Genomic DNA, 25,403 nt, shown 5'->3' with positions numbered 1-25,403 from the left:
AAAGAAGGATGCAACTTCTGAAGGAGAACATAGCAACATTATGGAAACAAGAGGAAAAGTTTTGGGGACAGCAGTCTAGATTAAAATGGCTGAGATAGGGGGACAAAAATACGGCTTTCTCCACCACTATTCACAGAAGACAAAGAAACAGAATAAAAAGGATAAAGAATACCTCTGGTCAATGGTTAAATAACACAAACGAGATTATGGAGCATATTGAAGAACATTTTCAAAAACTATTTACTTCTTCTACTAGACATAGATTTGAAAGCACAATTAATAAGATTCCACGGCGAGTTACAGAAGAGATTAACAAAGATCTGCTCATGGACATTACGGATGAAGAGGTAAGAAAGGCAGTGTTCAATATGGGTAGCCTTAAAGCTCCAGGACCTGATGAATTGAATGTGCTATTCTACCATAAGCATTGGGAGGTAATTATTAAGAAAGTTTGTGCAGTAGTAAGAGCTTTTTAGTAGCAGACATATACCAGAAGAGATAAATGAGACCACAGTGGTTCTTATCCCGAAAACAAAGAATCCAGAAAGTTTAAATGAGCTTAGGCTAATTAGCTGCTGCAATTTCATCTATAAAATAATCTCAAGAATAATTGTGCTAAGACTGAAGAAGTGGTTATTGTCCCACCAACGCAGAGCGCGTTTATGGGAGGAAGACTCATTCAAGATAACGTTGTTATTGTTCAAGAAGTTTACCATAGCCTGAATAGGAAAGGAAAGGGAGGATCGAATAGCTTGGCAATCAAACTTGACATGAATAAAGCATATGATAGGCTAGAGTGGAATTTTCTGGAAAAGGTTCTTTTGGCTTTTGGATTCCAAACAAGATGGGTAAAGTTAGTAATAAAATGTGTTAGAGGAACAAACTATAGGTTTAAAATTAACGGAAAGCTGTTAAGGAAGATAAAGCCTCAACGAGGTCTTCGGCAGGGTGACCCGCTCTCGCCTTACCTATTTATCTTAGCAGCAGAAGTGTTTACTATCCTTATGGATGAAGCAAGAAGAGAGGGAAGAATCTCTGGGTTCAGAATTGTCCCTACAGCCCCAAATGTCACTCATCTACTGTTTGCAGATGATTGCATCATCTTTTCAGAGGCAAGTGAGGAAGAAGTTTTTCAAATCGTCACAATTCTTAATGAATACACAGAGACTTTGGATCAACGAATAAATCTTAATAAATCAGGCATCATTTTTGGTAATCAAGTATCCATTCAAAAGAGAGTTAATATTGAAGAAATACTAGGGATTTCAGTGTGGGAATCACTTGAAAAATACTTTGGCCTACCTGCTATATGGGGAAGATCTCTATACAAAGCTCTAGCATGGATTGAAGATAAGATTATGAATAAGTTGGAGGGTTGAAAAGAGAAACTCCTTAACCAGACAGGCAAGGAAACACTCATTAAAGCAGTAGTTCAAGTGGTGCCTACTTATGCTATGAATGTCATCAAGTTCCCAAAAGTCTTTTGGAGGAAAATTAATTCTAAGGTAGCTAGATTTTGGTGGGCTTTAGCAGAAAAAGAACGAGGTATACATTGGAAGAATTGGAAATTAGTCACAATAAGTAAATGAGATGGTGGTTTGGGGTTTAAAGATTTAGAATTTCAAAACACTGCGTATCTGGCAAAACAAGCTTGGAGAGCCTTGAAGAACCCGAACTCTATTTGGGTTCAAATTCTAAAGGCAATCTATTTTCCAGATGGTAATTTTTAGGAGGCTAGAATCAAGAAGGGGTCATCATAGGTTTGGAAGATTTTAGTACATGGACGAGAACTTCTTAGGAAAAAAGGTAAATGGAGTGTAGAAGATGGATCGCAAATAAGTTTTTGGAGGGACACTTGGATCAAGGGAGCTAGCCGACCATTGAAGGGAGAAAGTCAAGGTGCATCCAAAGTTAAAGAGCTTATTGAAGAGGGTGTGGGATGGAATAAGAGCAAAATTTTCAATATGTTTCCACAACAAACAAGTGAAGCCATCATCAAAACTCCAATCAGTGTAGTGAATAAGAAAGACTGTCTATTGGCCACAAAAAGAAGATGGAATTTATTCGATTAGAACAGGCTATTATGTTGCGAAAGAGGATTATCTAGCTAGAAATAAATGGAATCCATCTACCAGTATAGATAAGAGGGATATATGGAGAGAAATTTGGAAAATGGAGGTTCTGCCAAAAATTAAGATGCATTTATGGAAGGCCAGCCAAAACATTTTGTCAGTGTATACTATTCTATGCAAAAAAAAAAAAGATTCTAGACAGTCCTTTATGCAAAATTTGCTTAATGAAAACGAATCAGTAGAGCATGCCCTCTTACTTTGTGAGTGGATAAGGACTGTTTGGTTTAGTGCAGAATGTCAATGCATTCCAACAACAGAAACAGTCTAATCATTAGAAAATTGGCTAATGAACAATGTTAAGAAAATTAAAGTTGAAGGCGTAGAAAATCAGGGAAGAAGAATTAGTAGAATAGGATTCTTACTGTGGAAAATGTGGAAATCTAGGAATGACAAATTATTTCAACAGAAAGAGATTAATCCTAGCTAGACAATTAAGAAAGCTAAACTATTGGAATATACTTATCGGAGTGCTGTAGAAAAAAGAGCAGAGACTAGGATTGGAGAAATAAGAAGAAATGCTAACTTGGCCCGTTGGAGACCGCCTTCGAATAATTGGCTAAAAACAAATATGGACGCTACCTTCAAGAAGGAATCGGGCAACGGAGCTATTTCTGTTATAGTTAAAGACAAAGAATGGAAAGTCTTATTAGGATTCACTGATAAAATTCAAGCTAACTCAAGTATTATAGCTGAAGCCATGGCAATAAGACAAGCCCTAATCATCGTAAATAATTTATAATTGGGAAGGACATTAATTGAATTAGATAATAAAAAATTAGTGCAAAATATCAAATCCAAAAGTTCTATTGGCAGAGCATGGGCGATAATTCAAGATATCTAGATACTTTTAGAAGCTTTACCTGAAAAGGGTCTAACGTGGACTCTCAGGGATGGCAACCTCCTAGCACATGCAGTGGCTAAAGCAACAAAAACGGGAACTCTATATCCAAATTGGAGCCTTCAACCACCTGCAGAAATTCGTAATATAATACGAAAAGAAAGTTTGAAAACACAATCTTGAAGAAAAATAGAATATTCAATGCAACGAATTTTGAGGTGAAAAAAGACAATGTTAAAAGAAAACGCAGTTAACTGAATTTCAAGCGGAAGAGACGCGTCAACAATGCAACCCTTCTCAGTAGGAATTCCTGTCCTCTCTCCTATACAGAGGCACGGCGAAGTTCTGTTCATGGAGGAGACCAAATTTGACGTCTTGGAGCGACCTTGAAAGACCCACCTTGTCGTCTCCGTTGTTGGCTCCCGTCAATGATCGCTGCGCTGAGGAACTGCTCGTTGTCTTCGTTGCTTACTTTGCTGGAACTTGCTGCACAGAGGAGCTGCCCGTCGTCTTCTTCACTAGCCTCGTCGGAGCATATTGTGCATTGGAGCTCATCTTGGTCATCGTCATTGGCTTTGTCGGAGTTCGCTAAAAAGAGGAGCTCACTGAACCGCGTAGAAGACGTCATCCGCAACAACAAAATAGTTTAATTCATGGCTATGGAGTTTATTTACAGTAACAGCCGCAAGAAACAACACTACCGCAACATTTAGTTTAGGGAGTGGGTTATTAGGTGGTTCTTGGAGTCAGGTTTGAGTTGTTGGGCATAGCCCAAATCCAAAAAAAAATCCCACACCTATCGCAGCTAGCAGCTACCTTCTGTGATCTCGTGAAAGCTTTCAACGACTTTCAAGTTCAATAGTCTACAGCTTCTCCCTCCAACAGAGGCGTACACCTTCGCCCCAATCCACACAATTCTATTTTGCTATCATTATTGGTGTTTTTTTTTTGGGACATGGCTATCATTATTGGTTTAATGACAAACTTTTTTGTATTTTTGGTGAAGAAATGACAATCTTTTCCAAGTAAAACAATAAATTTCAATAGTCCAGTCCCTAACTCTATAGTTGGGCCAATAAATAACGGGCTACTTGTTGGGTCAATTACGTTTCATGTAAAATGGAATGAAATACGATGGGCTACAACCTAAGCAGTTTATGGTCTTTATAAATGAATTTAGCTGATTTTACTTGTAAACCGGAAACAAAAAATTACAATTCACTCATGCTTACATTTAACTACACTAACAGTATCTGGGGTCATAACTACACTAACAGTATATGTTTACATCATAATTTTATGACTATGTAAAACAAAAAATAACTTGCATTTATAATAAATTTAGAATTGGAATATAGAATAAGCTTCTTACAACAATGTCATTCAAGAATCATATCATATCATATATGGAGTAAACAAAACAAAGCACATAAGTTAAAATATTGCTTTTATTCCACCCTGTAAACTTTGAATCTGAGTGGACTTCTGTTATCCAATTAAAGAAAGAGACAATTGTTTCAAAGTGCAGCAGAGACGGAAATACAAACAAGTTGTGCATATCATGTTAATTATAAACCGACACAGTATTTAGTATAGAATTTAATTTTAAATGTTTATAGCTCAGACCTTAGAGAAGTTATATTAGTAGACAAAAGAATTTGCAAGAGCAAAAATAAGACAATGGAAGAGTCAAGAATACGATAGTAAAAAAATTGAGACTTGAAATTAAAAAAAATAAATTAAGCATATAAAAATAATTATAATAAAATTTAAATTGCAAAATATTGAAAATTTAGTATAATTTTTTGTAAAATTAAATAATTTATTTAAAATTATAATATTAAAAAATTTTAAAAGTTAAATTAAAATTTTAATTTTTTATTATTTATGATATTTTTTAATCTAACAAATTAAAAATTAATTTTTTATAAATTTAAATTTTATTTAATAATTTATTGTTGATTAATAGATTACTAGGTAAACAAGATAGATTTTAATAAGGGTGTTTAAGTCCAAACTGATCCAAATTAAACCGCTCATCCAATTTAATTCAAATCGAAAATCGATTAAAACCGCACTAATTCAGATTTGGTTGGATTCTATTTTTTGCAAACCGCTGGATCGGATTGGATTTCGAATTTACTTTTCATAACCGATCTAATCAAATCCAAACCGCACAATGTGATATAATATTATTATTTTATTATTATATTTACAATTATACTTATAGCATATTCAATTTATTATACATTTTTATATTATTCAAGTATTATTATTATTTAATAAATATTTTATGTTCAAAATATTATTTATTTAATTATTTTAACTAACTTATAATTTTATTTTTATTGTTATGTTATTGTTGGTTTTTTAAAATATTGTTGAGACTTGTTATATTATTGTTGATTATTTAAAATTTGATGTTGAGACTTGTTATATATATTTAATTTTTTTAATTTATAAAACCGTAAATCTAATCCAATCAAAACCGCTTGAAATTTGATCGGATTGGATTGAATTTTTTTTAAAAGATCATTCAATCTAAACTGCATTATAAATAAAATTAGTGTTAAAATTGAATGAGTTTTTAACTCAAAACCGAACCAAATCGCATTGTAAACACCCTAAATTTTAAATTTTAAGGATCAACATTTATTTAAACAAACTCGGCTAACCAAGTTAGTGATAAATAGAGCAGCAAGGTTGACCGTCTCAGGAGGACACGCGGAATGGAGTAGGACCCAAATGGACCGGCAAATAGGTTGGAGGGGGGCACAGTGGGACCACCATTTGCTACCTATCACTCTCACACGCCTCACAGGAGTTTTAAATCTGCATGAATGAAATCCATTCACTCTACGATTCCAGGTCCCACCATGCAACTGCCTCTCTCTACCCCGAATTATTGTAGTCCGAACCGTCTTCTGTCTTCATTTATTTATATAGATAGTAGTACTAATAAGTAATAAGTAATCACCTATGCAATCACACATAGACACACTATATATGGTGTGGTCTGGTTTGTTAGCATTGGTTGAGTCACTTGAGGGTTATGTTGCAACCATATAGTGCAGGAACGGATTAATATTCCATTTGCAACTGAAAATTGAGAACAAGAACAAGAGAAAGTCGGTGCATTGGAGTTTGGTGCCAGCTGGCTACTATCAACTGCCCAACTGCTTCCCTTCTTTACACCTCTCCCCCACAACACTCCAAAATACGATTTATTTTTGCCACGTGGGCGGCTACCCCTGCCATCATGTCTCCCTCCCTCATCATCATACTCATATTTTAGGCGCGTGTTTTACCTGCTTCAAATTTGTTTTTCAAATCAAACTATTCCCAACAATAATATTACTCCTGCTTGTAAAGATTGTATTAACTCAACGGAATATAATTTGACGAATGTAACAAGACAGGATACCCGTAACAAATGCTATTTTGTTTGGTTGTTTTTCATTTTGTAGAATTAATGGAATGACGTGGTAATGGATGAGGTGCAGTGGGGTTGGAGTGTGAGGTCACGCTCCAGGAGAAAGTGTGGGACCGGATAAACGCTACATTAGAGCAAAAAGTCAAAGGGATTCAACTTGAATCACGTGAGATTCTTACAGCCTGGTAGTGGGCCCTTCCTACGTGGAGGACGTTGAAGTAGTATTTCCAAGCTGCTTAATTCTTTTATGCCTTTTCTTCCACTCTTTCACTTTCAAATGTTTTCGGCCGATCAGTATTTTAAAATGCTTAATCTTTCTATTACTTCAACGTAAACCTCTTAATTAATAGATATTTCAAATACTATAACAGCAGAGGCTATGCTTTTTATTGTAACATATTGCCGCAGAACACTCCACCTTTTTTTTTCCTTTTGATAATTGGTTGCTTATAGATAGAGTTGGGAGATATGTTTTTACATTACAGCTGTATAGGATCTCAAGCAAACAAAAGCAGTCAAAAAGGTTTTAGACCGTGCTTTCTACCTTTTCTCTCAATCTTTTAATTCTATAGTACTAAATTAAAAATCTAAAAAACGTTTGTTTTGTGTTCAACAGCTCGACTTCTCCTGTCATGTTTTAAATGTTTCCCTAAAAAAAAATATCTTATTAAGTGGATCAAATTTTTTTAAAATAAAAATAAAAATATTTAATTATTTTTAAATTAAAATAATAACACTTATATGTGTTAAAAATTATAAATTTAATAGTAATTATATATTTTTTATTTTATCAATTTCTTTATTTAACCCCTCTCTGCCCACGTGTAATAAATAATAATAGTATAGTAATAAAAGATTTACTTATCAATATTATCTTGTCTTAAGAACATTGATTAAAATAATTATTATTTTTTAGTTTCTTAATAAAATAAATACATAAAGATATTATTTATTCTCTTTGTACAAAATTTTATTTCAAAATGATTTTAGAAAGTATTTTAAGAAAACTAAAAAAATTGAGTTACCATCCGAATTTTGATAGCCTAGTCATTAGTACGAGAATGATTTTATTTTATGCTGCTCATTTAATGTTATCCTCTTGTCCCTACATAGCTTCATCCCTAAATAAATACTACTCTATACAGCTGTTGATTTTCCATACTAGGGTCTTTTCTTGGTTTATTAATTTAGACTAAATATATGCGAACTTGATTAGTCCAAATCCAGAAACCCAATCCTTACCGGAGTGGGAGTGTGCCCAAAATAATGCTATGCTAACTGTGATCATCAATGATTCAAGGTGCAAAAGAAGGCAACAAACAGAAAATGACGAATTAATAACTGTAATGACAATATTAAATATGAATAGATTTTCTCTATATAATATGCAATGCATTGCAAGCAACATACAAAAGCAAAATAAATTAAAAGAAAAGAATGAAGATGTTGAGGAAATTTCAAAGAGGACAAAATGGTCAAAGAGCATGCCAGCCAGAAAGAAAAAAAAGAAGGATATATATGAAGAGAGTAGTGGAGAGTCATTGTAGTTAGACCCTCCAGTATTGAAGCCTCCACAGTCTACACCCACCAACTGTACAAAAACCAAAGCCACTTTCCTGGAAGTACCCTTAATCCCTTTTTCCCCTTCTTCCAAGTCGCACACGCACATTTCTTAATTACTATTATAATATTATTCCAACCTGCATGCACCTTCACATCACACATACACACGCCAATCTCTATCTCTCTCTCTCTCTCCATATATAATCTTTGCCCATTGCACTTCCTAATCCCAAAACCATTCTCGCTCTACACAATCACTCATAAGTCATAACTGAATAGTAGTTTCAGTGGAGTCGATATAATGGAAGCATTGAATAATAGAAGCTCATCGTGCACGGCGTCTTCTTCGGACTCTTCGTCGTCGGAGTCAACGCAAAGGAATCCCAACAGGCCCGAGAGGATCAAAGGTCCATGGAGCGCAGAAGAAGACCGGATCCTGACCCGCTTGGTGGAGAGATACGGGGCACGAAACTGGTCTCTCATTAGTCGCTACATAAAGGGGAGGTCGGGCAAGTCCTGCAGACTAAGGTGGTGCAACCAGCTAAGCCCAACGGTGGAGCACCGTCCCTTCTCCTCCCACGAGGACGACACCATCATCGCCGCCCATGCCCAGTACGGTAACAGATGGGCCACCATTGCCAGGTTATTGCCGGGCCGAACCGATAACGCCGTAAAGAACCACTGGAACTCCACTCTCAAGCGGAGGGCCAGAGACCAACGTCGCGGTGGTAGTGCTACCGGAGTTCACGCTACTTGCGCTTCTCTTGCTGCGGCGCCAACAAACGAGAGAGCCTCGTGTTCTTCAGGGGCCCTGCCACCTTGCACGTTGCCCTTGGAGGATGACCCGTTGACTGCGTTGACTCTTGCCCCGCCTGGGATTGATCGTGGTAGCGGTGCGATGGAGGCGGAGCAACAGCGAGCCTCGCCGGAGACTAGTGTGGGTTCAGGGTTTTGGGATGTGATGAGGGATGTGATTGCCAGGGAAGTGAGGGAATATGTATCTTCAAATTTCTCTGACCACTCTAATTTTCATTGAGACTTGTCTATGAACTATATGATGAATCACAATAGTTTTCGCTTTCTTTTTTGGTTCTTACTAATGAATGTCGTGTTGTTGTTTTTAAAGTATATTCTGCACTTCAATTAATTTTTTACTTATGGTGTATGTAAATAATAATCTTCTTCTTTCTTGGATGGCTTATTATTTTACTTCTGCCTATGCATAATTAGTCTTTATTTGCTTTTTCTATTTTAATTTGATCATTAAATCAGCTTGTAATACAGGGAGATACTTCCTTTAAGGTGTGAAGACGTTGTAGATAATTCAAAAATATTATTTATATACTAAAATTAATTACTAAAATCAGTTATTAATATATATTTGTATAAATTTATATATAATTTAATTTATTTTTAATATATATTTATATTTAATATATATTTTTATATTGATAATTAATTTTAATGACTAATTTTAATACACAACGTAACATAATATATTTAATTAAATATATTAAATCATCTACCAATTTATAATGCTATTTTATACAAAGATATCAACATGAGAGTATTCAATGTATAATACTATTTGGGTTCAAATTTAAATATGCTAGGCATATCTGTTCACAGCTGGATGGAAACTGACTAAGAACCCTATCTTAGGTGATTGAATCTTTATAAAAACGATAGGACAAAGAGTACGTGAAGTAGTAGTGTTGAAATAATGGAAAGCTTGAATGAGATTTTCTGTAGCTGAATGTGATATTAAAATGGAAAAGAGGAGCTGAGAGTTCGTAATTCTTGTTACCAATGCAAAACGCGTTAGTTTAGTTGTACTACTACTTGGCCTTTAATTTATTCCGATTCCAATTAATAGAAATTAAAGGCTCGACCGCGTCGCCTTTAAATCAGTCGGAAACTTTACGTTCCCTAATACATTAGAAAAGAGAGATCTATTTTAATCTCCATTATGACCATATAGTCCAACCAATGCAATGATGCATATTCAACTACCAATCGGAGTGTTTATTTTGATGCGCTTATGATCAAGTACGATGTTTAAACTACAGCAATGCAAGTTTCCAATATTCTATACATAAAAGTCAAACCAGCATTTAAGAGAGAGGCCAGGGAAAAATTAGTGGTGAAACAAACCAAGCACCAGTATAGGTATAAGGTATAAATGGATTCCAAAACATTGTTCCATGTATATATAGCAAGTTTAAAACTCTCATTTGGTAGCGTTTAATTGATCACCGTGATACGTGACGTAGCATTAGCATAGAATCTGGTACATACATATTGGATGAACTGGACTGTTTAAATAATATAACTATGTCAAGCCATCAATACTTAGCAAATTTAATCTTATTATTTCCCATTTAAGAAATCTTATTTGAAACGCTTCTGTTTCTGTGTTAGGTACTTTAATTTTTCTAGGCAAGAATTCAAACTACGGTTCACTGTATCTAGTATATATGAAGGATCAACATCATCTCTTAAACCTAATCTTTGTTGGTTGTTGCTGATTTCTGTTATATAGCAGATATATATAATTCCTTGTTAATCCTGCATAAAACTATTAAGATAATGCATGCGTCTGTTGTTACACAATATTGCGCTCAAACTATATAGGTATAAACGTACGATATATATATGACAAGCTTCCTACCATATGCAGCCAAAAACTTAGGTATAAGGTCATATATGTTATTTGAATATGGAAGATGGACCGAACCCTATAGTTCTGTCCAAGAGCCAAAATAGACACAAAATCAAAATGCATTAAACAAGCTACCGTAGCTAGGGGCCACGCTGGTTCGCACATATATTATATTGAAGAGAGAGCAAATAGGAATAATTATTGTTAGTTCTATTCTATTCATATTATGATATAGTTTTAAATAATTTAGAGCCAGCACTATTATTGAAATTTATTGAAATCTGACCAATATTTAATTATAAAAAAAATGATTAATCATATATTAAATATTATCTCATATCATTAAAAATATTAATAATACTTAATTAATAGCTAAACATCACAAATTCTATTACCCCTAACACTTCTCATAATAAAAAGGATTAATGTATCAAAACAGAAATGACATAGTCACATAGAGTAACAATACTCATTTTGCTCTTACAATGCCTAAGAATTTTTTTATAATGAATAATGAAAAAAAAAACACAATAATATAAAACTTCAATAAGCGAGATTTCAATCAAATATTTAACTATGGTGTGTTCTTACTTCTTATGTGATATGTTTTCATCATAAAACCATTTTAGCTAAATATAAATAGAAAACACTTATCTTACTCGCTGATACTAATGCAGTTTGAAAAAAAAAATGCAATAATACTCCTTAAATAATAATTATAATATATATAATAATTATTTAAATTTTAAACTATAACTATTTTTTTTAAAAAAAGTATACTTCAAATTTATATTTAAGCTCTAAATTATTTTATGGCGACCACTCTGATAAAGACATCAGAAATGTCTTTTTTTAAAGACTTTATGTGTCATATTGTTATTGGACGAATTATTAAACTGGTCAATAAAATATTTTGAATAAATCAGAATAAAATCGATTTATTATAATTATCAAATCTGATTCGATCCTATCGGTTTACACAATCTAAACCAAATCATATTTAAATTTTTTTATTAAAATGACAAATATATCCCTAACTTTTTATTTCACAGACATTTAAATTCATAAAAATTTAAAATGACAATTAAGTCCTTGAAAAATAATCTAACCTTAAACCTTTACTAACCCAAGCCCAAGCCAAGCCCAATCTAAATATCTCATCAATCCCTCAATGACCCCAAAAAAGTCCTAGCCCCTCCCCCCGGGGCGCGGTTACCCCTACCGCTTTCCACCTAAAACAGAAAAACCATAATGAAGAAAAGGAACAAAAGAGGGAGAAGAAAGAAAAGGAAAGGAAGAAGAGGGAGGTGACAGAGGGTGGCCGCCACCGTCGCGTTGTGGCTGTAGGACTTGTCAAGATGGGCTTGTCGTTCTTCATCTCTCTCTCTCTCTCTCTCTCTCTCTCTCTCTCTCTCTCTCTCTCTCTCTCTCTCTCTCTCTCTCTCTCTCTCTCTCTCTGTTGGGGGTTCGTCGCGCCGCCGTCGCTGATGTTCCCCATCGCCGCCGCCGTCGCGGGGTTCAGCCGTTCCGTCGCTGTTAGACCAATCCTCTACTGCTCCCCTCATCTTCTTTATGCATCTGCGGACTTTCTCTTCGCCGTCGCGGGGCCTGGGCTCCGGTTCCTCTCCTGTCACACTATGTTTTGCTGCGCCGCCATCGCTAGAGTTTCAACCGTTCCGTCATCGCTGGGCAAGGGTTTCATTGCTCCCCATCATTGCTGTACATCTGCTTTGTCTCTACTATCGTTGGCAAGGGTTTCATTCTTCCTTTTTTTTATGTTTTTTTAATTTTTGAAGAACATAAATATCATTTTTTTCTTTCTATTTTTTTTTATTTATGTTGCTGATTTGAATCTGAAATTACGGTTGATGATTTCTGAATTGTTGTTTAATTTAAAATTTCTATTAAATTTATTTTATGGTTGTTGCTGATGCTGAATTGTTGGTTGGAAAGAAAAGGGTTGGGGATAGTGGATGGGTAGTAGTGATTTAGGATGATGAGCATATTTTTCTTTTGGTTTTATGTCCAATAATTGCAGATGTCCATATTATTGGATTGTCTGTTTAAAATTCTTGTGACGTAAGACCATCTTTCTTTACTCTAACATATATTGTGAAATTTGGAGTTCATATACTTACATATTTATTCATGAATATTTTTAGATTGGATATGTATTTATGTGTTGTTAAATTAGGTGAATGCTAGCCGGCAGTTTGTTGGAGTAGCTGAGATGCTTGGACCAGTGGATTTCAACAAAGACACGAAATTTTGAAAACTTTACAAATTCAATGGATTCTTCCCAATTTGGTGGCATATAATAAAGGATGTTCCCAATGCTCACACTACTAGAAAATTAGTTATTACAGACGGATATTTCTGATGGAATTTATCCTACAGAAATACAGATTGAATTTCAGAAGAATTTTTTATCGAAAAATAAAAAAAATAAATTAGCATAAATTACAAACAGAAAACAGAATCCGTCGATAATTTTGTCAGTGAAATTAATTTTTTTGTGGGAAATAGTTACAGACGGAAAATCCGTCTATAATTAAATAGACAAAACGCTGGCGTTTTATTAAATTATTACAGACGGAAAAATTCGTCTATAATTTAAAATTTTCCATCGGAAATATTAAGTTAACCCTGATTTTATCACCACCCTTATCGAGCTCCATTCTCCTCCTGACCTATGAACTCATTTTCACCCTCATCCCTTCCTCTTCAAAGTTGTCATCAGACGCTTCTCCTCCGATAGAAGGTGCTATCGCCGTCGCACCAAGTTCTGAGTTGAGCTCGTGGCGTCACCGTCACGAAGGGTTCCTCCCCTCCTTGCCGTGCATCGTTTCTGATTCTCTGCTCCTCGCCGTTTTTGCCTTTGATTTTGTGATTTCATTTCTGATTTTGTGATTTCATCTCTGCTTCCTTTAATTTTTTCTTATTTCCTTATTAACCTTTTGGTTTATCTCTTTGATTTCTTCTGTTAGAATTTGTTCCTACAGAATTTGATTTAGTTAGTTGCTTTCTGGTGCTTAAGTTTTTTTTAATGGGAATAATCAAGTAATCTATCTTTAGTTTTATTTCTGCAGAATTTTGTTTGTTTATTTATTTTGTTAGTTTTATCTATTAGTGACGGTGGTAGTGGAATTGCACTAGAACTACTTGACGCTCTAATCTTCTTATAATGTCTTCTAATAATTAACTACTGTGCAATGAGAGAGAGAGAGAAAGGTGGGTAACTGGGTTACATTATATATATAAAGAAAACCGAAAAAGAATCGATAACCCTAAAAAAATTCGACCAATTTCGACTATTCATCTATTAATCATTGGTTCAACCGATTCTTAAATTAATTTTTTGTAAGACGATTTTATACTTCAATCAAATCGAATAGATAATTGAGTTTTAATTATTACAATCAAACCGGTTAGTCCAGTTTGATTTTAGAACACTAGTTTATATTATCTCACAAATTGTGATTTCTGAATTGACTAAGACAATATAAGAGTGACAAACCTATTTGCTTCATACGTAGCCATACGAAGGATTGATTTCCAGTAATAGCTAGATAATAGTAGAGAAAAACTTTTAATGTATGTGAGTGGATGAGTATGTGAGTGAATATATAAAAAAAAAAAAACAGAAAAAAAAATCACAAATTTATAGGATAAACTGATCTCAAAAACTATTTTCGGGACAACTATCATTAGTTTTTAATGAAATTCTGATAATCAACAAAAAAAATGACGACCTTAAGAAAAAAAAGTGAAACTCTTAAAACATATAGTTTTACCGTAAAAATAAGCCTTACTATTGTAGTCACTTGTTTATGTAGGTGAGAGGCATGTTGATTATGAATGTTTATGAAAAATAAAACTATTAGAAATATGTTGATGCAACTATTTTTACAAAATAAAATAAAAAAATAATAAAATTATAGAAGAATAATAAAAAGAAAATATAAAAAAAATTTATTGTATGTTGTTGTTGTATTTTATGTAAAAATAATGTTATTTATTTATATTAATTACTAAACTGATTTTAAATTTTAAAATAAACTAAAACAATTTTATTAGAAAAAATTAAGTATAACTAACTAAAAAAAGGATAAGTATAACAATTTTTTTTTTTAGAGAAAAGGGATAAGATAATAAATAAATATAACACAAAAATTTAATAAAAGACAAGAATACAATCAAAGGAGCACTGGGATTAACCAAAGAAAACAAAGCACTATGGTATGCTTAACTTGGTGGGAGCAGAGTATCCCATCCATTTATTTAAATAGTAGAAATCAAGATTGTATAGTAATAATAATAATGATATGGTTGTAGGTAGCTTAGGGAGAGAAAGGAGTGCGGTGGTGGGATGAATATGGAGTTGGTATGGCAATGAACTTGGTGAGTCCAGCAATGCAGTCACCGGCGCCGTTTTCGGGAGAGGCAAAGTAGTAAGGCCTCCACTGATCGAGTTTCACCTTGAATCCCTCTCCGCCACCTTCATGGGTGTTCCCCAACAGCTTTGCACCCCGGAACTCGCACGTTGTGTAGCTCCACATGGTGGGCAGCTCGTACACACTCTGCGCCGCTGTGGCTTTGTTTGGTACTGGATACTTGAACACTGCATTGTAATATATTAAACAATTTAGTCGACCATATCAAATTATCTAACAATTTTCAGTTATGAGTTTCACAAGAACGTACCTAGTGTATCATTGATGTGGAAGGGGCTGTTTTGTATGGTCCATTCGGTGTAGTTGGTGCCAGCACGCCACCCTTGAGAGCCTCCAACCAATATGCTTCGGCCCTCGCTGCCACCAGCAATCGAACAAGTTATCACAACCAACAGTACTGCTCCTCTAATTACTATAACACTATCCATTTGCTTCAAATTGTAGCTTGGTGTGTTTTATCGCACTTGGGTGTTCCAACATATATATAGAATCATAGACTCAGCTTGGATCCGTTTTCAATTATTTTCTGTTATGTTTCCATCAAGTAGTAGTGGTGGTAGCCACACGGAACACAATCTCCAGCGATTGACACCAACTACTATAGTCTATAAGGCTTTCTTACAAAAGAAAAAGGTCAATTAATAAGGTGAAAGGAATCTAAAAGAATGATGAGTTCGGCAAAGGTGCATAAACGAAAAACGGGAAAACAGAGTCATGAGTCTTCACTGATCACTTTTTTTAATCTAACTCTCAGAAATATGGATTGGTGAATTTGACAACTTTCAACGCTCCGGTTAATGGTCAAACGATCCAGAGGTTTTGTTCAAAACTGGGCTGAAAGGCCCACGCCAAATCATTAGGCCCACCATACAAATTTCCAACAGACGATAGGAAAAGGAGAAAATGAACCATGAGAATCGAATAAAACTATAAAATTATTATAGGAATTCATTTTTAATTAGTTAATATTAATTAACTTTTTTAATTTAAGAAATTCTTATTTTTTAGAGAATTTAGTGTTTATGGTTTATAATTTAGAATCCTAAAAAAAAAAATTGATTCCTTAGTCCTTACTCCCTAGTATTACTGAATGGAAATTATATGATCTCAGCAACGCGAGCAGTTTTCAATTGTGATGGTGACAAGTGAAGAGCAGAAGAATAGAATGACTTCATGAGCAAGCAGCATAGCACTCCCTTCCGTTGAAGCAGTGATTTCCGGACATTCTGAATAACTGTGGCTATGTTGCTGACTGCTCATGAGTTGTTAAACGTAACACACATACATGCAGAGTGAATGAGACAAGCTAAGGAGAGGTAAGAGTAATCTGCATCCATTCATTCATCCTGTGCTTGTGATTTGTGAATGTTCAAACTTCAAACTCAAAGTCTCAAACCCTTCTTCCAGGTCACACACTCACCTATAGGACAGGACAACCATCATGACGTCATATTATTAGACAAATCACAAGTGAAGGACAAGGACTACTGCTGTCTACCAAACACAACACAACACAGTTGCTGTTCTTCTTTCTTAGCTTAGGTGGTCCTCTCCTGCCCTACCTTCATTTGTAACTTTCACAAGTTTCACACATAAGACTTGTGGCCCCCTAACACTAACACTACCATTTCACAACATACAACATTTTTGGCTCTTCTTACTTAAAGCGGGAAAAACAAAAACAAACTTGAATTTCATTCAATCATTATTCCATTCAAAATGTAGTGAAAGTGTAGTACAAGAGAACTTATTGCTGAATAATTAACAAACATACTTGATGCAATAATCATGATTGTTGCAGATGATAAGTAAATCATTGGTTAAATTAAATCAATCAAATAGCATGTTACAAGTAACTAATCATCACAAATAAAATAAGAAAAAGCTCTTTAAGAGTAACCAATGATATATGATATTCTAGTGACATTGCAATTATGGAACTACATAGAGGGATCAATCATCATAAGAACATGTGCCAAACTTCAATAGTCCAACCTAATCTGAAAACTGAAAACGAATACAATGATAGATAGCCCAGATACTGTATGCACGAGTAATCTAGCCTTATATATTACAGAGATTGATAATTAAGATTTGATAACTTAAACCTGACCAGAATAATTGGTACAATATAAGAAGGAAAAGAAGAGAAAAGAGAAAGACAACGAACTAAAACTAAATAACACAACAAACAAGACACTAAACTGAACCATAGCATGAATTTGGACATTTTAATAATCTAAAAGAGATTATAGAAATCAATCAATGAGTATTAGGAGGTGATGATGATGATGAGTTGTGAGAAGATTGCTCTGGTTGCTTGGTTTCTTGAGGAGCATGAATTGGTGTTTCAGGAACCGATGAAGTGGTGGATTCGCTGGTCCTTGTTGGCAGTGATAGATTGATTCTGCCATCAATGCAAGTTGAGCACTTTCTCTCTGCCCAGCTTTCAATATCATATTGGCCATACCCCATGATTCTTCTTCCAGAACACAGCCTTCCAATCATAACTGCTATCACTCCCAACACAATCACCACAACTAGAACACCAACCACAGGACCTACCGAATCATCATAGGATTGCTGTGGAGGAGGTTGTTGTTGATACATTGGCATTGACGACATTTTTGACCTTCTTGTGGAGATTCAGTAACTCTTTTTTCTCTTGCTGTCTCAAAATGTGAAAGTTTAAGAAAATATAATGTTTGGAAAGTGGAAACAAAGATGAATAATAAGAGAGAGATTACTTTTTTTTAAGATTCTAAGATGATGAAATTCTGTTTGCAAAGGATGAGCAGAGAAGAGTTATAATGCAGATGAAGAGAGGCCTCATGCTCATTCTTGCTTCTGTTCTTTTGGAAAGAGAAACACATGTTCTGCTATTCTTCATTATTTTAATTATTTTCTGTTCTCCCTGTCCCTGGTGCCTGGCTATGGTGTGAGGGAATTCAAATGGCAGGATATGAAAATTCTCATTGAACAAAAATGCTTTCCACAGATATTAAGTGTGAGAGAGATCATATAATAGAGTATAGTATTATTTAATAAGCTGAGACAATATTTGAAAGAGAACCAAGAGTGTAGTGTATATGTTAGTATTATTCGAGTTGGGGAACCCCGAGGGACAGTTAAAGGACGAAAGGAAAGGCGAAAGAAAACAGAAAAGGTGGGAATCTTTTGGAGAGTAAAGTGCATAGCCTTTTTCTCGAAAAGCCCTTTTCAAAAACAACATCAACGAGCTTTTTCAGGAGTCTAGGTACTGCATGAAGCCACGAGTGAACAACCTTAACAATAAGGTAGAAACTAGAAAACTCCTTTTCTTTTTTATTAGCTTTTAATTCCAACAAGTGTCAAGTGTGAATCCTGAATTTGAACACCTTATTCCAGAATATTTTGATATGGCTAATGATGTAGTCCACATCCAAAACCATTCCCTTGTGAGTACTGCTAATTATTAGTCTCATTTATTTTCTGCTCATTATTCAGTCATTACTCATTAGTGAACATTCATAAAAATCCACAACCAAGCATCTATATACAGCTTTTCAGGCCTTGTCTAGTTTATTACTTCTACTATTATAATTAACAAGAAAAACGATTTTTAACTTGAAAGTATTGCAGCAATGTATGTGCAACAATGATTAGTGAAGAATGCAGAGATATCTATAGAATAGTAACAATATAGGGGTCATTAGAAATTTGCTATGGACAAAATAAGTTGTTTTAGTGACACCAATTCTTCTTTAAACAAGTTGAAGGCAAAGCTTGCAAGTGAGGCTGATTTTTTTTATATGATTTAGCAATGTGAGTTATGCCCGGATATGATGATTAGGGGTGTATTATACTGTTATGACAGCGTTAGTTTTAGGAATCTTTGGAGAAAGAAATCGGACCGTCCAATTTCATGATGAGAGAGAAAGGAGCACAAATCGGACGGTCTGATTTGTGTGAGGCAGAATTTTGCTATGCATGAAATCAGACCCACCGATTTTAGGATGACCAAATTTTTAAAACCAAAAGTGTTGTAATCGGACTCACCGATTTCTGGTGGCAAATTTTATTTGAATCCGGGAGGGCAGCAATCGGACCCACCGATTTGTGATGCCAAAAAAATAATTGAAATAATAGGATGCGGTTGGTCCGTCCGATTTGATTGTAACTGCATATATAAACCCAGAAATAAATCATAGAAACCCCATTCTTCCCTGCTCATGTTCTTCGTATGCTCTCATTCTTCTCCTTCATTCTTGCAGGATAGATTTTTGTGAGATTGAAAGTAGTTAAGTACGTATAGTGTTATGGATGTTAGAGTTGTGTTGAAAATTTATTGTTACGGGCAGATTTTATTACAATCATATGAGGGAGTTCAATTTGTGTGTGAAAATCCATTAGATATTGTTATTCCGTTCACATTGTCATTTGAAGAATTGAAAGATGTGATTTGTGAGAAGATAGATTCTCAAATATCTAGGAGAGTATCATGTATTTTGTACAGGTATCCTTTATCTATGTTTGGTGGGTTCGTTCAATTTCAAACCAAATACGTGACGGATGAAGCGAGTATGCATGAGATGTTCTCAATGTATATGGAAAATCGCCACCGAATGTCGTGCATCGAGTTGTATATTGAGTTCGAGCAATCTGAAGCGGACCATAATATTGAATTGGAAGATTATAATAGTGAAAGCGAGGAGGAGTTTGAAAGTAACTATGATATCGTTGGTCCAGGTGAAGACGAAGATGAAGCTGACGGTGCCATGAACGCAGATGTGGCGGCAGTTGCAAATGCACTAGCAAACCCACATCCGTTTCAGGAGCCTTCTTTCATGAGGTCGTTGGATTTGGAGGCTATGCATCCACCGGAATTTCCCCAATATATAAATGCAGGTACGTAAAGAAAGATAGCTTTGTGATATTCTGAATTAGGAAAAGAGTAAGGTTAGATTAGTAGTATATGTGATATGTGGATATTAATTTGTGACCATTGAATTTGATTACTTTATTAGTTAATAGTTTTTTATTATAAATTATATTTAGTTGTTCCTTACGTAGATAGAATAGCGGAAAAAATGACTATTATGATCATATATGGTAATGAATGATTTATTACTGATTACATAATAAAGGATTTATTACTTATGATGTATGCAGCGCTTCCTGTTGTGGTGGATGGTGAGTTCACGGTGGGGATAGAATTCAGTTCAAGGGAGGCAATAATCAAGGCAATGAAAGATTATACCAACCGTAGAGGTGTAGACTATTGGGTATATGAGTCGGAACCGACGACATTCTATGCCAAGTGTACACAATACGGCAATGGTTGTGATTGGGTGATCAGGGTTACCAAAATGCAGAAGAAGTACTGTTGGGAGATAAGGAGGTACAATGGAAGTCACACTTGTACCAAGTCTACTATTTTTCAAGACCATTCGAAGCTGGATTTCAAGATAGTTGCAGAAGCAATTAAGCCGTTGGTAGAGGTTGACCCGTCTATAAAGGTGAAATCAGTCATTGCTGAAGTCCAGTCAAAGTTTAACTACACCATCAGTTATCGCAAGGCTTGGTTAGCAAAGCAGCAGGCGGTGGAATCAATTTTCGGAGGTTGGGAAGCATCATATAAAGCTTTGCGCACATGGTTTGAGGCCATGTGTCACAAGGAGCCATCAGCAGTGGTTCACTTTGAAACAATGCCTACTTACCAGGGGGATAATTTGGTTCCTGATATACGTGACAACATAGAGTCTTCTGGAGTTATTACCCCTGTTAAAAGCGGATGGTGTATACCGATTCGCACTCCGACGTGGAGGATCAGCTCTAAGGTTGTAACCTTTACCTTTTCCACTTGTGGTCGTACCTATCAAAACACAACAAATATTGGATGCTATTAATCAAATGGCACTTCAATAAGTAATACAAATAGAAGTTCATCATGAAGTTACTAAAAGAAATTCATAATCAAACCCTAAATCATTACCAACAGTTTATTTTACCTGCACTAGGTGTCGGATCCTCATCAACAGCATCGTCATCATCCTCATCCTCACCCTCATCCTCATCCTCACCCTCATCCGCATCCTCTGGATGGTCTACTAGGTAGTTATCAGTCACATTATCAGATGTCCTATTACTCTCATGAATCAGACGCATCGGAATACGTCTAGGGTTTTCACTCTGTATAATTCCTCCCGCCCCTTCAGCACTTCTGCTTGAGTCAACAGACATTCTGGCACCAGAATTATCAGAGAAAGTGCGAACCTGAGGTCTCGAATCCAATGACCTCCTAACTGGAGTAATACCACCCGGATGTGCTTGATGGTCTGTGAGAATGTCAACATAATTACCTGAATGTGAGTGGTGCGGCCTCAGTGCCATGAAACCAAGCAGCTGACTGAATGAAGCTCGCTCTCCTGGCTCAAACTGTGGACCACACCAATACTATTGATGTACTGGGACTGACGCTGAAAAATAATCAGACGGATGCGTATCAGGAACATATAGTGCAAAATACTCAATCCCCTATTCTGGCGGTCCCGGTGGCAGTGGTGGTGGAGGTGCCAGTGGTGGTGGAGGTGCCTGACGATTGAATTTTCTATCGGTAAAGAAATTCACAAGAATATAATCGCATTGTAAGTATAGTTTCTAAACCAACAGAAAATCCTTTCGTACAAAAGTTTTGGTTGTCACTTAAGCAAACCCAATAAAATTTATAACCGAAGTATTTAAACCTCGGGTCGTCTTCTCAAGGAATTGCAGGGAGGTGTTCTTATTATTGGTTATGGGTTTTTCCAAGAATTTTTAGAGTGAGGAATGATAAAATAATTAACTATAAATTAAAGCGATAAAAATTAACAAGAGGCTTTATGTAATTAAAATAGAAAGCCTTGACCCAGAGAATATTAATCTGAAGTTCTATCCTTGTTGGATTCCCAAGATTAATTAGTAATAGGTTGTTGTTCCAATTGGTTATCCTTCATTGAATAAAGGAAAGTCAAGTTGAGAGCCAACTTCTATTCACAAGAAAATAATCCTTTCCCTTGAGAAGGGTTAGTGTTAGTAACTAGAAAACTGGCCAACAACTTCCAATTACCAATTAACTCTTGAGTATTCCAACTCAAGGGTCTCAAATATTAATCAACTCCGAAGTCAAATTGGGATCTACTTGGTTAACATAAATGCCATTTTCATAAATCATAAAAGAAGTAAAGAGAGAACATGGTAATTGAAATTAATGGAAGTAATTAAACAAATAATAAAATTAAATGGAAAAATACTCTTTGCATCAATAAATTTAAAGGAACATTGAACCTGTAATGAAGAAGAAATAATCCTAAATCCTAAAACTAAGAGAAATCCTAATTCCTAAAACCTAAGAGAGAGGAGAGAACCTCTCTCTAAAAACTACATGTACATTATGAAAAGTGAATTATGAGTCATCTTCCCTTCATTTCTCCACTTTGAATCCTTTAATCTGTATTTTCTGGGCTTGAAACTGGGTCGGAAATAGTCCAGAAATCGCTGGGGGCGAAATTTGCCACGCTGATTTTCGTCACTGCGACGCGTCCGTGTGGAGCACGCGTTCGCGTCGCCTAGCTGTACGGCAACTATGGCAAATTATATATCAAATCGAGGTCCCGGACGTTAGCTTTCCAACGCAACTGGAACTGCATCATTTGGATATCTATGGCTCAAGTTATGACCGTTTGAGTGCGAAGAGGTCAGGCTAGACAGCTTAGCAATTTCTTCAACTTCTTGTATTCCTTCCAATTTTGCATGCTTCCTTTCCATCCTCCAAGCCATTCCTGCCCTGTAATCTCTGTAATCACTTAACGCACATATCTTGGCATCTAATGGTAATAAGAGAGGATTAATATTAGCAAATATAAGGCCAAAGAAGCATATTTTCAATCATAGCACAAAATCAGGAAGGAGAATGTAAAGCCATGCATTTTGTATGCACAAGTGTATGAAAGATTGATAAAATCCACTCAATTGAGTACAAAATTATTGGGAATAATACACCATTCCCCCTTGAGAAAATATCTTTCACAGAGAAATAAAATAGACACAATCACAACACAAGAATTTAACGTGGAAACTCCAATTACTGGAGAAAAAAACCACGGCCGTTGTCAAATGACAACCAGAGAATATCACTATGTGAAAATTGTTACAACACATAGACTTCATTCTCTCTAACACCGGCACCCCAATACACCCACACTCTCTCAAAGCAAATATCTAACTACACCTCACAACACTCTCTAATCAAAGAGTATAGAGGAAAAGAAAAATTAGATACAAGCTTAAAGTGTTTCCGACTGGTGCAAAAACAAATGGAGAACTTAGCCTCATATTTATAGCCTAGGCCACCCACTCCATTTGCTATCCTAAGCAATGTGGGACTAATTCAACCAAATCCTAACAATCTCCACCTTGATTGAAATAGTCACACATCTTTAGCTTCCATTGTCAACACCGACAATTCTTTGCTGCCATTGTCTATACCGACAATCATAGTTCAGAGAACTATCATACTCCACCATGAAAGTATACTCACTTGGAATTAGACCACTCCAAGCATTTCGCCTTGGTACAGATCGAAACCTTGCTGAAAATTCATGGTGCAACTTCCAAATTGGCTTTTCCTAGAAGTTCTTCAGTCATCGACCTAACTCCGCCACACACCTTGCATCTCAACGCCAACCAATGCCCGTGTGCAATTGTGGACCCGATTGCCACAACTTATCCTTATCCATGGCAGTGCGGTAATACCATGAGGATACTTCTTGTCTTCTAGAGAACATTATCTTCTCTCATAGAGAGAGCAATATTGCAAGTATCAGATTGAGAGTCTTTTTCTGAAACCGCATTACCTGGACAATTTCTCCTTACATGCCCAGGCTTTCCACATTTCCAGCATGTTACACTCCTTCCACGATTTCCTTTTCCATAATTGTCACTTCTAGCTACAAGCGCCAAATCTGATGAAGTGCTACCCTCATTTTTCATTCTTCTTTCTTCAGCAATGAGCTTACTGGCAACTTCTTCAAAATTCAGAGTTTCCTTCCCATACATTAAAATAGGTTTGATATACTCATAGGAAGAAGGAAGAGACAATATGAGCCTCAGTGCCTTATCTTCATCATCAATTTTTACTCCAATTGCCTCTAATTCAGAGACAATACCATTGATAGCACTAAGATGATCGGAGATTTTCACATTGTGATCCATGCGTAGATTATGGAACTGCTCCTTCAATAACAACCGATTTGAGATGCCCTTTGCCTGATACAACCCTTCGAGTTTATCCCAAAGTTCCTTGGCTGTTTTCATTCCTTGCACATTTGCAAGAACATTCTTAGCCAAACACAAGCGAATAGCACTTGCAGCTCTCAAATCTTGTTCCTCCCATTCTTCATCCTTCATACCAGAGATCCTCTCCTTCAACGCCTTGTGCAAACCTGATTGTATTAATACATCCTTGACTTGTATTTACCACAAGCCAAAATTGATTCTTCCATCAAATTTATCTATTTCAAGCTTCACAACACTTGAATATCCTGACATTGTTGCAACCGTATACTGGAATAATATAACTCAACTGTAGACTGTGCACTAGGAAGAGTCCCCAGGAAAGAGAGGTGGGTCACAATGGACACACTTAAATACCAAGTCTTTCCTTAGCCACAACCTTTCCAAACTGCACTCTCACAGTGTCACACTGCCTTCCAGCAACAACAACAGCAACCAAAGATCAACCTCAAGCTACAGGACAAAATTCTTTTATGATGTGGAAGGTCAGACTAGGCTGCAACCACAGAGCATACTAAGAATAAATCCCACCGAACCGAAGCTCTGATACCACTTGTTGGGAATAATACAATATTTTCCCTTGAGAAAATATCTTTCACAGAGAAATAAAATAGACACAATCACAACACAAGAATTTAACGTGGAAACTCCAATTACTGGAGAAAAAAACCACGGCTGTTGTCAAATGACAACCAGAGAATATCACTATGTGAAAATTGTTACAACACATAGACTTCTTTTTCTCTAACACCGGCACCCCAGTACACACACACACTCTCTCAAAGCAAATATCTAACTACACCTCACAACACTCTCTAATCAAAGAGTATAGAGGAAAAGAAAAATCAGATACAAGCTTAAAGTGTTTCCGACTGGTGCAAAAACAAATGGAGAACTTAGCCTCATATTTATAGCCTAGGCCACCCACTCCATTTGCTATCCTAAGCAATGTGGGACTAATTCAACCAAATCCTAACAAAGATAAATCGTAAAATAGCGATTTATCAGT

The 25,403-nt window shown here is 35.6% G+C and overlaps 3 protein-coding genes across 3 annotated transcripts; 1 reads left to right on the top strand and 2 right to left on the bottom strand.

The window, feature by feature from the left end:
- The first annotated feature begins 8,112 nt into the window (after nt 1–8,112).
- On the top strand, nt 8,113–9,155 carry LOC130943994 (transcription factor MYB73-like). Its single transcript, XM_057872107.1, has one exon. The coding sequence runs from the start codon at nt 8,268–8,270 to the stop codon at nt 9,000–9,002; it is 735 nt and encodes a 244-aa protein (XP_057728090.1). The 5' UTR covers nt 8,113–8,267; the 3' UTR covers nt 9,003–9,155.
- A 5,686-nt stretch (nt 9,156–14,841) lies between these two features.
- LOC130946845 (uncharacterized) lies at nt 14,842–15,688 on the bottom strand. The gene is made up of 2 exons (XM_057875721.1): nt 15,333–15,688; nt 14,842–15,249 (listed from the first exon to the last, which is right to left on the bottom strand). The coding sequence occupies exons 1-2, from the start codon at nt 15,508–15,510 to the stop codon at nt 14,969–14,971; spliced, it is 459 nt and encodes a 152-aa protein (XP_057731704.1). The 5' UTR covers nt 15,511–15,688; the 3' UTR covers nt 14,842–14,968.
- Nucleotides 15,689–17,344: 1,656 nt separating this feature from the next.
- On the bottom strand, nt 17,345–17,707 carry LOC130945309 (uncharacterized). Its single transcript, XM_057874040.1, has one exon. It carries the CDS (start codon nt 17,705–17,707, stop codon nt 17,345–17,347), a length of 363 nt encoding a protein of 120 aa, XP_057730023.1.
- Nucleotides 17,708–25,403: the final 7,696 nt, after the last annotated feature.

This window comes from Arachis stenosperma, chromosome 8, assembly GCF_014773155.1.
Source record: "Arachis stenosperma cultivar V10309 chromosome 8, arast.V10309.gnm1.PFL2, whole genome shotgun sequence".
NCBI lineage: Eukaryota > Viridiplantae > Streptophyta > Magnoliopsida > Fabales > Fabaceae > Arachis > Arachis stenosperma.
Note: the sequence above shows the minus strand (reverse complement) of the source record. Positions and strands in the feature narration are given on the sequence as shown.